Source organism: Lampetra planeri, chromosome 61 (assembly GCF_965212315.1).
Source record: "Lampetra planeri chromosome 61, kcLamPlan1.2.h2, whole genome shotgun sequence".
Classification (NCBI taxonomy): Eukaryota; Metazoa; Chordata; class Hyperoartia; order Petromyzontiformes; family Petromyzontidae; genus Lampetra; species Lampetra planeri.
In genome coordinates this window covers 1,288,799-1,301,449 of record NC_136167.1, presented here as the reverse complement: position 1 = coordinate 1,301,449, position 12,651 = coordinate 1,288,799, and the positions used below count along the sequence as shown (strand labels likewise).

The 12,651-nt window shown below is 61.2% G+C and overlaps 1 protein-coding gene across 1 annotated transcript in view; it reads left to right on the top strand.

Moving 5' to 3' along the window:
* Positions 1 to 12,651, top strand: part of LOC144736608 (voltage-dependent P/Q-type calcium channel subunit alpha-1A-like) — a 141,966-nt gene that overhangs the window by 75,798 nt on the left and 53,517 nt on the right. The window contains 13 exon segments of the mRNA XM_078619175.1: positions 169 to 272; positions 534 to 817; positions 3,174 to 3,288; positions 4,436 to 4,608; positions 5,183 to 5,303; positions 5,685 to 5,814; positions 5,970 to 6,029; positions 6,599 to 6,705; positions 8,656 to 8,673; positions 10,089 to 10,206; positions 10,806 to 10,966; positions 12,119 to 12,259; positions 12,425 to 12,626. Coding sequence (XP_078475301.1) covers positions 169 to 272; positions 534 to 817; positions 3,174 to 3,288; positions 4,436 to 4,608; positions 5,183 to 5,303; positions 5,685 to 5,814; positions 5,970 to 6,029; positions 6,599 to 6,705; positions 8,656 to 8,673; positions 10,089 to 10,206; positions 10,806 to 10,966; positions 12,119 to 12,259; positions 12,425 to 12,626 — 1,734 coding nt within the window.

The following is a 12,651-nucleotide window of genomic DNA, read 5'->3' as shown; positions in this document are numbered from 1 at the left end:
GCCGTGGGGTTTGTTGTTGGCCACCCGGGAGCTGCCTCAGCGCCAAACGGCACGTGCCCCGACGGTCCGTTGCGGCTACGCGGGGGCGACCTTTGCCCTCGACGTGGCTGGCGGAGGGAGCTTGGCGCGTGCGGGAGATGTATGTGGGGGTTGCGCGGTTACTCCCAGCAGGACGAGGAGGAGGAAGAGGAGGCTGCCACGCATAAACTCGCCATGCAGAAAGCCCGGGAGGTCGCCGAGGTCAGCCCCATTTCGGCCGCCAATCTGTCCAGGTGGGGGTACGCGGCGGCGGCGTCGTCATCATCGTTGTTGTAATCATCATCGTCGTCATCGTCGTCGTCGTCATCATTGTCATCATCATCATGGTCATCATAATTATCATCATCGTCGTCATCATTGTCATCATCACCCTTATCGTCATCATAATCGTCGTCGTCATCGTCGCCATTAACGTCATCATCACTGTCATCATCACCCTCATCACCATCACCACCGTCGCTGACTCCCTTCCTCCCCGCGCCGTCGTGCGCCAGCAAGGAGCCGCGGCTCTCCTCCAAGCCGCGCTCCGTGTGGGAGCAGCGCGCCAACGAGCTGCGACGCCAGCACCTGCGCGCCACCAGCACAGAGGCCCTCAACGCCAGCCCCTTCCGCACCTCGTCGGCCTGCTACCGGCCCCCACCCGACCCCACGGCCACGCGGCCCCCGCAGGCCGCCGGAGCCGCCGTCGTCGGCGGAATCGGAGTCGGTGGAATCGCCGGCGCCGTGCCGACCGGAGGCCTGGCGCTCGGGCACCCGGGCCGCGATGACGTGTTTACCGGTGAGTGGCGGTAATGGTGGTGGTGGTAATGGTGGTGCTCGTAACAGTGGTGGTGGTGGTAATGGTAGTGGTGTTGGTATCAGTAGTAGTGGTGGTGGTAACGGTAGTGGTGGTTGTCACGGTGGTGGTAACGGTAGTGGTGGTTGTAACGGTGGTGGTTGTAATGGTGGTGGTGGTAACGGTAGAGTAGTAGCGGGTTAGCACCGTGCTGCGCAACGATCCCGGCAAACCCGAGTTTGATTCCTGCTCACGGCCACCAACATTGGTGGTGATTATCTGAACTAGTCCTGGGCCTCCCCTAGGTCGACTCATCCTCACAATGAGTACCTGGTGAAGTGGGTGGATGGTGGTGGGTGGTGGTGGATGGTGTTCAGTTAATTCTTCAACCCAACCATCTCTCCGCTCCACCCACCCATCCATCCGTTCGTCCATCCGCCCACGTGTCCATCCTATTGTCTCCCTGTCCCTCAGTCCAATCCGTCTGTCCGTCCATCCGCCGGTGCGTGCGTCCGACAAGCTGCGTGCGTGCGTGCGACGGGCTGCGTGTGTGTGTGCGACGGGCTGCGTGTGTGCGACGGGCTGCGTGTGTGTGTGCGACGGGCTGCGTGCGTGTGTGCGATGGGCTGCGTGTGTGTGTGCGACGGGCTGCGTGTGTGCGACGGGCTGCGTGTGTGTGTGCGACGGGCTGCGTGTGTGTGTGCGACGGGCTGCGTGCGTGTGTGCGACGGGCTGCGTGCGTGTGTGCGACGGGCTGCGTGCGTGTGTGCGACGGGCTGCGTGCGTGTGTGCGACGGGCTGCGTGCGTGTGTGCGACGGGCTGCGTGCGTGTGTGCGACGGGCTGCGTGCGTGTGTGCGACGGGCTGTGTGCGTGTGTGCGACGGGCTGCGTGTGTGTGTGCGACGGGCTGCGTGTGTGTGTGTGACGGGCTGCGTGTGTGTGTGCGACGGGCTGCGTGCGTGTGTGCGACGGGCTGCGTGTGTGTGTGTGTGCGACGGGCTGCGTGCGTGTGTGTGACGGGCTGCGTGTGTGTGTGCGACGGGCTGCGTGCGTGTGTGCGACGGGCTGCGTGTGTGTGTATGTGCGACGGGCTGCGTGCGTGTGTGTGACGGGCTGCGTGTGTGTGTGCGACGGGCTGCGTGTGTGTGTGCGACGGGCTGCGTGTGTGTGTGTGTGCGACGGGCTGCGTGCGTGTGTGCGACGGGCTGCGTGTGTGTGTGCGACGGGCTGCGTGCGTGTGTGCGACGGGCTGCGTGCGTGTGTGTGACGGGCTGCGTGTGTGTGTGTGACGGGCTGCGTGTGTGTGTGCGACTGGCTGCGTGTGTGTATGTGACGGGCTGCGTGTGTGTGTGCGACGGGCTGCGTGTGTGTGTGCGACGGGCTGCGTGTGTGTGTGCGACGGGCTGCGTGTGTGTGTGCGACGGGCTGCGTGTGTGCGACGGGCTGCGTGTGTGTGTGCGACAGGCTGCGTGTGTGTGTGCGACGGGCTGCGTGCGTGTGTGCGACGGGCTGCGTGTGTGTGTGCGACGGGCTGCGTGTGTGTGTGCGACGGGCTGCGTGTGTGTGTGCGACGGGCTGCGTGCGTGTGTGCGATGGGCTTAGTGCGTGTGTGTGACGGGCTGCGTGCGTGTGTGCGACGGGCTGCGTGCGTGTGTGCGACGGGCTGCGTGTGTGTGTGCGACGGGCTGCGTGCGTGTGTGTGACGGGCTGCGTGTGTGTGTGCGATGGGCTGCGTGCGTGTGTGCGACGGGCTGCGTGTGTGTGTGCGACGGGCTGCGTGCGTGTGTGTGACGGGCTGCGTGTGTGTGTGCGATGGGCTGCGTGCGTGTGTGCGATGGGCTGCGTGTGTGTGTGTGTGCGACGGGCTGCGTGCGTGTGTGTGACGGGCTGCGTGTGTGTGTGCGACGGGCTGCGTGCGTGTGTGCGACGGGCTGCGTGTGTGTGTGTGTGCGACGGGCTGCGTGCGTGTGTGTGACGGGCTGCGTGTGTGTGTGCGACGGGCTGCGTGTGTGTGTGCGACGGGCTGCGTGTGTGTGTGTGTGCGACGGGCTGCGTGCGTGTGTGCGACGGGCTGCGTGCGTGTGTGCGACGGGCTGCGTGTGTGTGTGCAACGGGCTGCGTGCGTGTGTGCGACGGGCTGCGTGTGTGTGTGCGACGGGCTGCGTGCGTGTGTGTGACGGGCTGCGTGTGTGTGTGTGACGGGCTGCGTGTGTGTGTGCGACGGGCTGCGTGTGTGTATGTGACGGGCTGCGTGTGTGTGTGCGACGGGCTGCGTGTGTGTGTGCGACGGGCTGCGTGTGTGTGTGCGACGGGCTGCGTGTGTGTGTGCGACGGGCTGCGTGTGCGTGCACCTCGCAGGAGAGAGGGAGTTCCTCCTCGCCTCCTCGGGCCTGGAGGCCCCGCGGAGACCCAACGGAGTGCCGCGGGACGGGGAGCTCAACGGGCAGAGGGGTGCCGCCGATGGCGTGCGCAGGTACCAGTTCGAGTCCAGCGGCCGCAAATGCTCGCAGGCTAGGCGGGTGGGTTAAAGGTCAAGACAAAAAGCAATGAGTCTGGCAGCTGCACAGTGGCAACATCCATTCACCCACTCACCCAGGCACCCAGGCACCCAGTCACCCACTCACCCACTCACCCACTCACCCACTCACTCACCCACCCAGTCACCCACTCACCCACTCACCCACTCGCTCACCCACTCACCCAATCACCCACTCACCCACTCACCCACTCATCTACTCACCCACTCACTCATCTACTCACCTACTCATCCATTCACCTACTCACCCAGTCACCCACTCACCCAATCACCCACTCACCCAGTCACCCACTCACCCACTCATCCACTCGCTCACCCACTCACCCACTCACCCAATCACCCACTCATCCACTCACCCACTCACTCACCCACTCACCCACTCACCTACTCATCCACTCACCCACTCATCCATTCACCTACTCATCCACTCACCCAGTCACCCACTCACCCACTCATCCAGGCACCCACTCACCAAGTCACTCACCCACTCGCCCACTCACCCACTCACCAACCCACCGACTCATCCACTCATTCACCCACTCACCAACCCACCCACTCACTGACTCATCCGCTCACCCACTCACCTACAAGACGGCACTGAAACAGCTCTCTCCAAGTGGGACGCTAGAGATCCGGCGACGCCACTTGCAAGCGGTAGGCCTCTGCGTGATGGCATCGTGGTCAGAATGCGCCTATATATATATTTTTTTATCCACACCGCAAACGACCCGATTGTGTATGACGTGGAGAAGGGCCATCACCCAGAGCATAACGCGAGTTGACTCGTTAGTTGTAACAGTAACAAGAAGGGTGTTTTATTTTTCTCTTTTTTACTTTACTTCTGATGTACGGCACTTTTGAGATGACCAATTTGACAAGCGCTTCGTGAAACTGAGTTCCTCATCACCGTTATAATGATTATCATTATAATAAAAGAAACTCGTGGAGAGTCACAGTCGCCGCCCGCGGGCGGACGGGCGCACGGAGCCGATGCACCGGCGCTGCCCCGGCACGCGGCCAGACACGTCCCGGGTTCGAGTCCCGACTCGGGTGATGGGGTCTCGCTTCCCCCCACGCCGCCCAGGGACGGCCAGGCGGCGGGCGTCAACGCCACCGTGGGCGTGCCCTCCCTCCTCGACGCCAAGGGCCCGGGGTTGGAGGGCAACGGCAAGGGCGGGGGCAAGGCGGAGCCGAGCCAGCTGGTGAAGATCCCCGTGACTCTCACCGGGCCCGCCGGAGACTCCACGCAGCTGCAAGGTGACTCAGCTCCGCTCTGCCCCCCTCCGCAAGGGCCCGGCAGGTTAACACGCAGGGGTCGGCGTTCGTGACCAACATCATCCACATGCCACAATCGAGGGTTTCTTTTTGGGTGAGATCGCGTAAATATAGAAATGTTGTGTCGTTAAACCCGTCACCACCCGACACGGCCAACTAGTCAGGGTTGTCACGTAAGCAGAACGTGGCCAATTCGTCACTAGTACAGCACTAGTGTATAGTGTAATGTGTAGTGTAATGTATAGTGTAGTGTATAGTGTAGTGTATAGTAGTGTAGTGTATAGTGTAGTAAACTAGTGCAGCACACCGGTGTGTTGGAGAGCCAAGCCTCAACATTTACAATCTGAGTGTACGACGTTTCGCCAGTAATTACAACCAGCTTCTTCATCAGGCGACAGCCAGATGTGTGTAGAAGTCCACATTAGTGATGTCACTACTGTGCCGAGACAGCCCGGGTGTCACCGAGGTGGTCGACACCGTCACCACAACCATCACCAGCACCGCCATCACCTCAAATACCACTGCCGCCACCACCGTGGCCGCGTTTGTGCCACAGGCGCGGGGAAGGAGGAGAAAGAGGCGGAGGCGGAGGAGGGGGAGGGGGCGGAGGGCGACCCCACGGGCCCCAAGCCCATGGTGCCCTTCAGCTCCATGTTCGTCTTCAGCACCACCAACCCGTGCGTACCGCCACGCATCGCCACCACCATCGCCACCACCATCGCCATCACCACCGCCACCACCACACACCACCATCACAAACCACCACTGCCACCACGAACCACCACCACCACCACGAACCACCACCTCCACCACCGCCACCACTGAACCACCGCTGGCACCAACGCCACCACCACCACGAACCGCCACCACCACAAACCACCGCCGCCACGCACCGCCACCACGCACCGCCACCACGCACTGCCACCACGCACCGCCACCACGCACCGCCACCACGCACTGCCACCACCAGCACACACCACCACCACGCACTGCCACCACCAGCACACACCACGCACCACCACCACCGTCGCCCAGCTGGTCACCGCGTGTGCGTGCAGTGTGCGCCGTGCGTGCCACTACGTGGTGAACATGCGCTACTTCGAGATGTGCATCCTCATGGTCATCGCCATGAGCAGCATCGCGCTCGCCGCAGAGGACCCCGTCGAGGCCGGCTCCATCCGCAACAAGGTGCACGCACGTACACACTGACAAGGATCCCCCGGGTAGCCTCGACGGACCGTTGGGGCGAGCGCCGTAAGCGGGCGCCTGCGAAGGCCGGCACCGCGGCACACGAGGGGGCGCTTGCCCGGCTCCTGACCGCGGGTCTTGCTCTGCCGTTGCAGGTGCTGCGCTACTTCGATTACGTCTTCACTGGGGTCTTCACCTTCGAAATGGTCTTCAAGGTTCGTCGGCGTTCGCCGCTTGTTGCGCCCCTGGCGGCAGCCGCTGCCGGGAACGCTGTCCCTCCCGGGGGGTGAACGTCATGATGATGACGACGATGACAATGATGATGATGATGACGACGACGACAATGATGACGACGATGATGACGACGATGATGATGATGACGACAATGACGACGATGATGATGATGACGATGATGACGACGACGACGACGCATGCAGCGCATCTCTGGTGATGATCACGGGGTTTACGTTGTGGGCGGCTGAGGGACAGCGTGGCAAACGCCATTGCTGTACTGTACTCCTTCGCCCCCCCCCCCCCCCCCACACGTCCCACCCCCCTCCTCACATCCATTTCTGACGGCGGGCCGCTGGTATCCCCCCCCTCTCACTCTGCTCCTCCCCCTCCTCCATCTCCTCCTCCCTCCTCCCTCACCTTCCTCCCTCCTCCCCCTCCTCCTCCTCCCTCCTCCCTCACGTTCCTCCCTCCTCCCCCTCCTCCTCCTCCCTTCTCCCTCCTCTCTCCCCTCCTCCTCCTCCTCGTCGTCGTCGCTGCCTGCTGCGAGCAGATGATCGACCTGGGCCTGGTGCTCCACCGTGGGGCCTACTTCCGCGACCCCTGGAACATCTTGGACTTCATCGTCGTGAGCGGCGCCCTCCTCGCGTTCGCCTTCTCGTGAGTCCACGCTCGCAAACGCGCCGCTGGAGTGCCACCTGGCCGCTCAAGCTTCACCCTCACAGCCAAACCTTGACCCTCACAGCCAAACCCTGACCCTCACAGCCAAACCTTGACCCTCACAGCCAAACCCTGACCCTCACAGCCAAACCCTGACCCTCACAGCCAAACCCTGACCCTCACAGCCAAACCCTGACCCTCACAGCCAAACCTTGACCCTCACAGCCAAACCCTGACCCTCACAGCCAAACCCTGACCCTCACAGCCAAACCTTGACCCTCACAGCCAAACCCTGACCCTCACAGCCAAACCTTGACCCTCACAGCCAAACCCTGACCCTCACAGCCAAACCCTGACCCTCACAGCCAAACCCTGACCCTCACAGCCAAACCTTGACCCTCACAGCCAAACCCTGACCCTCACAGCCAAACCCTGACCCTCACAGCCAAACCTTGACCCTCACAGCCAAACCCTGACCCTCACAGCCAAACCCTGACCCTCACAGCCAAACCCTGACCCTCACAGCCAAACCCTGACCCTCACAGCCAAACCTTGACCCTCACAGCCAAACCTTGACCCTCACAGCCAAACCCTGACCCTCACAGCCAAACCCTGACCCTCACAGCCAAACCCTGACCCTCACAGCCAAACCTTGACCCTCACAGCCAAACCCTGACCCTCACAGCCAAACCCTGACCCTCACAGCCAAACCTTGACCCTCACAGCCAAACCTTGACCCTCACAGCCAAACCCTGACCCTCACAGCCAAACCCTGACCCTCACAGCCAAACCCTGACCCTCACAGCCAAACCTTGACCCTCACAGCCAAACCTTGACCCTCACAGCCAAACCCTGACCCTCACAGCCAAACCCTGACCCTCACAGCCAAACCCTGACCCTCACAGCCAAACCTTGACCCTCACAGCCAAACCCTGACCCTCACAGCCAAACCCTGACCCTCACAGCCAAACCTTGACCCTCACAGCCAAACCTTGACCCTCACAGCCAAACCCTGACCCTCACAGCCAAACCCTGACCCTCACAGCCAAACCTTGACCCTCACAGCCAAACCCTGACCCTCACAGCCAAACCTTGACCCTCACAGCCAAACCCTGACCCTCACAGCCAAACCCTGACCCTCACAGCCAAACCCTGACCCTCACAGCCAAACCCTGACCCTCACAGCCAAACCTTGACCCTCACAGCCAAACCTTGACCCTCACAGCCAAACCCTGACCCTCACAGCCAAACCCTGACCCTCACAGCCAAACCCTGACCCTCACAGCCAAACCCTGACCCTCACAGCCAAACCCTGACCCTCACAGCCAAACCTTGACCCTCACAGCCAAACCCTGACCCTCACAGCCAAACCCTGACCCTCACAGCCAAACCTTGACCCTCACAGCCAAACCTTGACCCTCACAGCCAAACCCTGACCCTCACAGCCAAACCCTGACCCTCACAGCCAAACCTTGACCCTCACAGCCAAACCTTGACCCTCACAGCCAAACCCTGACCCTCACAGCCAAACCCTGACCCTCACAGCCAAACCCTGACCCTCACAGCCAAACCCTGACCCTCACAGCCACACCCTGACCCTGACAGCCAAACCCTGACAGCTAAACCCTGACCCTGACAGCCGAACCCTGACCCTGACAGCCGAACTCTGACAGCCAAACCCTGACCCTGACCGCTCAATTCTGACCCTGACAGCTGGACGCTAGACGTAACCGTTACACCCTGACCCTGACAGCTAAACTCTGACCTTGACTACTCAACTCTTACCCTGACCGCTAAATGGTAACCCTGACCGCTAAGCCTAATCCTTACCCTGACCCCTGAACCCTGACACGAGCTCCCCCCCCCGCCCCCCACCGCGTGTCTCTAACTCCGCGCTCTCCCCTTCTCTCTCTCTCTCTCCCCTTCTCTCTCGCCCCTCCACAACCGCAGAAGCAACACGGAAGCCGAGTAAGATGTGACGCATCAGTGCACTCCACCGCTGCACATTACACACAAACATACACACCACCCCTCCCACCCACCATCCCTCCCACCCACCACCCCTTCCACCCACCACCACCACACCCACCATCCCTCCCACCCACCACCCCTCCCACCCACCATCCCTCCCACCCACCACCCCTCCCACCCACCATCCCTCCCACCCACCATCCCTCCCACCCACCACCCCTCCCACCCACCATCCCTCCCACCTACCTCCCATCACCACCACAACCCCCCACCACCCTCCACCCTTCCCACCCACCATCCCTCCCCACTAGCACCCACCACGGCTCCGCCGCTGTGGCCGAGGTTAGAGGCGGCTCCGCTGAGGGCCGTGGGCTCCTGGCGTTCGCCCGAACCGCGGCCACTGCGCCGGTGGTGACCGCTCCGGTTTGGCGTGGCGGGTCGCCGGCTCTCCCGGCCCGGTCGCCCCGCTCACGTTGCCAGAGTGCCCCCCAATGGGATTTTATTTTTATTTTATTTTTATTTTTTTGGGTCTCGCGCCGATTGTTTTTAAAACCGCACCGTCGCGCCGCTTTTTCCGTTGCCGGCGGGGATTCGGTGAAGCGTTGGGGGCGCCCAGAACCGGTTCACGGTACGTATGTATGTTGTATGTATGTTGTACATGCGTGTGTCGTACGTGTGTACGTTGAACTTCTTCCACGTCGTGCGGAGCCAACCGCTCCGATCGTGTCGCTCCGCACCGACGACAGCCGTAGCCGGGAATGGAAGTCGCCGGGCTCTTAGCGGCACAGCGCGGCTAAACCACCATCACCACGACCACAACCATCACCACAACCACCACTACAACCACCACAACCACCACCACGACCACCATGACCACGACAACCACCACCACGACCACCACAACCACCACCACCACGACCATCACCACCACGACCATCACCACCACGACCATCACCACCACAACCACCACCACCATGACCACGACCACCACTCCCCGATTGGCGGGTTTACAAATCAATGCCTCGATATACAAACCCAACAAATGCAATCAGACGGGTACGAGCGCGTGTGTGTGTCCGTGTGTGCGTTTGTACGTGTGTGTGCGTCCGTGCATGTGCGTCCGTGCGTGCGTGTGCATGTGCACGCGTGCACGCGTGCGTGTGCGCAAGCACAGACAACAACGACAACACAAACCCAACACGTTCCGTGTAAATAACAACAACCACTCAACACGTTCCATCTCAATAACAACAACCCCACACGTTCCATGTCAACAAAAACATCAACACGTGGGCTTGAAAGGAAAACAACAACAACAACAACAACACGAGAAAAAATACCCAACAGGCGACGTTTTGGGCGGTGGCCCTTCTCACCGATGCGCTCTTGTCCGCCGTCCGCTCGGTTCGCAGGGGCCCCAAGAACCGCAAGGGAGGCAAGGGAGGCAAGGATCTGAACACCATCAAGTCCCTGCGCGTTCTGCGCGTGCTGAGGCCCCTGAAGACGATCAAGAGGCTCCCCAAACTCAAGGCAGCTCCCCTCGCCCGCTCACTCACTCACTCGCTCACGCAGATCACTCGCTCGCTCACTTGCTCACTCACTCGCTCACCCACTCGCTCGCTCACTTACTCGGTCACCCACTCGCTCACTCACTCGGTTACCCACTCGCTCGCTCACTCACTCACTCACTTTGTCACTCACTCACTCGCTCAATCGTTCGGTCACCCACTCGCCCGCTCACTCCACACGCTCACGCGGATCACTCACTCGCTCGCTCACTCACTCGCTCGCTCACTCACTCGCTCACTCACTAGGTCACCCACTCACTCGGTCACCCACTCGCTCGCTCACTCGCTCAATCACTCGGTCACCCACTCGCTCACTCGCTCGCTCACTCACTCACTCACTCACTCACCCTCTCGCCCGCTCGCTCACCCGCTTGCTCAGTAAACTCGCTTCCTTGCTCTCTCCGCTCGCTCACTCAGTACTTGATACAGGCCCCCTCGCTCACCGCTGTCAGTTGATGATGATCAATGTGAGATGATGATGACCATTGTGACTCTAACCAGGTTAACGATGTCAGCGATGTTAACAAGGTTAACGATGTGAACGACGACGTCGCCCCGCAGGCCGTGTTCGACTGCGTGGTGAACTCCCTGAAGAACGTCCTCAACATCCTCATCGTCTACATCCTCTTCATGTTCATCTTCGCCGTCATCGCCGTGCAGCTCTTCAAGGGGCGCTTCTTCTTCTGCAGCGACAACTCCAAGGATCTCGAGAAGGACTGCAGGTGAGGGCAGCCACACAGCCATGGATTCTTCAATCCATCTGTGTGGAGCGTTGAGTGTCTCCGCCCCTCCCCCACGCCCACAGCCCCACCCACGCTGCCTCCCGCCCACCACGCGAAGCCAAACTCGCACTGCTTTCGCAACAATGGGCGCCGCGGTGGCTAGGAGATGTTAACCAGCTCGCCTGGTGCGCAGGAGGTCGTGGGTTCGATCCCGACCCTGACGCCTGCTGCTGTGTATTTGGAGTTTGCGTGTCTCTTTCTCTCATCATCATCACGGTGGCTAGGAGATGTTAACTACCTCGCTTTGTGTGCAGGAGGTCGTGGGTTCGATCCCGACCCTGACGCCTGCTGCTGTGTATTTGGAGTTTGCGTGTCTCTTTCTCTCATCATCATCACGGTGGCTAGGAGATGTTAACTACCTCGCTTGGTGTACAGGAGGTCGTGGGTTCGATCCCGACCCTGACGCCTGCTGCTGTGTATTTGAAGGTTTCCCCGTCTCTCTTTGTGGTCACGTGGATTTTTCTCCGCGTCCTCCTGTCCCTCCACATTTATAATCAACAACACGACGCGTTTAGAGTATGCGGCTGCCGCTATAAATATCCACACGATGATGATGATGATCCACATCGTTGAGCTGTCATTTTCGATGGCCAGGTCTCTTCTCAAAAAGAGCCACACAGCTCAGTGGGCCTTACCTGGTAGAACATGACAAGAGTTGTTGTTGTTGTTGCTTCTACGCATTACGCGGCCTAGCGGAACGCCCCTTAGAATGGGGAGCGGCGGCGGCGGCGTTAGCGTTGTTAGCGGCGGGCGCGTCACGCTACGAGCCCCGGCTACCCGAGTTCGATTCCCGCTCCCGGCCATCTCCGGCGACGATTACCTCGAGCGGCTACGGGCCTCCTCCCCCAAGTCAAACGAGCAGCTGGCGCGGCGTCAACGTCGCCGCCCGGCCTCCGTCGCCGCGCCGCCCGCCGACGGCGCTCGCCCGTCGCCGCCCGCTGACGCGGGGATCTGTGTGTGTCGCGTGCGTGTCGTATGCGTGTCGCGTGCGTGTCGCGTGCGTGTCGTGTGTGCGTGTCGTGTGTGCGTGTCGTGTGTGCGTGTCGTGTGTGCGTGTCGTGTGCGTGTCACGTGTGCGCCCCCCCCCCCCAGGGGCTACTTCCTGGAGTACAAGAAGAACACGGTGGCCGAGGCGAAGAAGCGCGAGTGGCAGAAGTTCGACTTCCACTACGACAATGTCCTGTGGGCCTTCCTCACTCTCTTCACCGTCTCCACGGGGGAGGGGTGGCCTCAGTGAGTGGCCGGCGCCACCCGCGGTACCGCCGCTGTTGGTGCTCAGTTTGTTGTCCTTCCCCGCACCTCCAGTTCGCATGGTTCATGCCGCTCCACGCTCTACACACCGCACACTCTACACACTCCACACGTTCACGCTGCCTCCGTGTTCACGCGGCTCCGCAGGGTGCTCATGCGCTCGGTGCAGGCAACTTACGAGGACCAGGGGCCCAGCCCCGGCTACCGCATGGAGATGGCCATCTTCTACGTCGTCTACTTCATCGTCTTCCCCTTCTTCTTCGTCAACATCTTCGTGGCGCTCATCATCATCACCTTCCAGGAGCAGGGCGACAAGGTCATGTCCGAGTACAGCCTCGAGAAGAACGAGGTGCGTGCGTGAGTGTGCGTGCGTG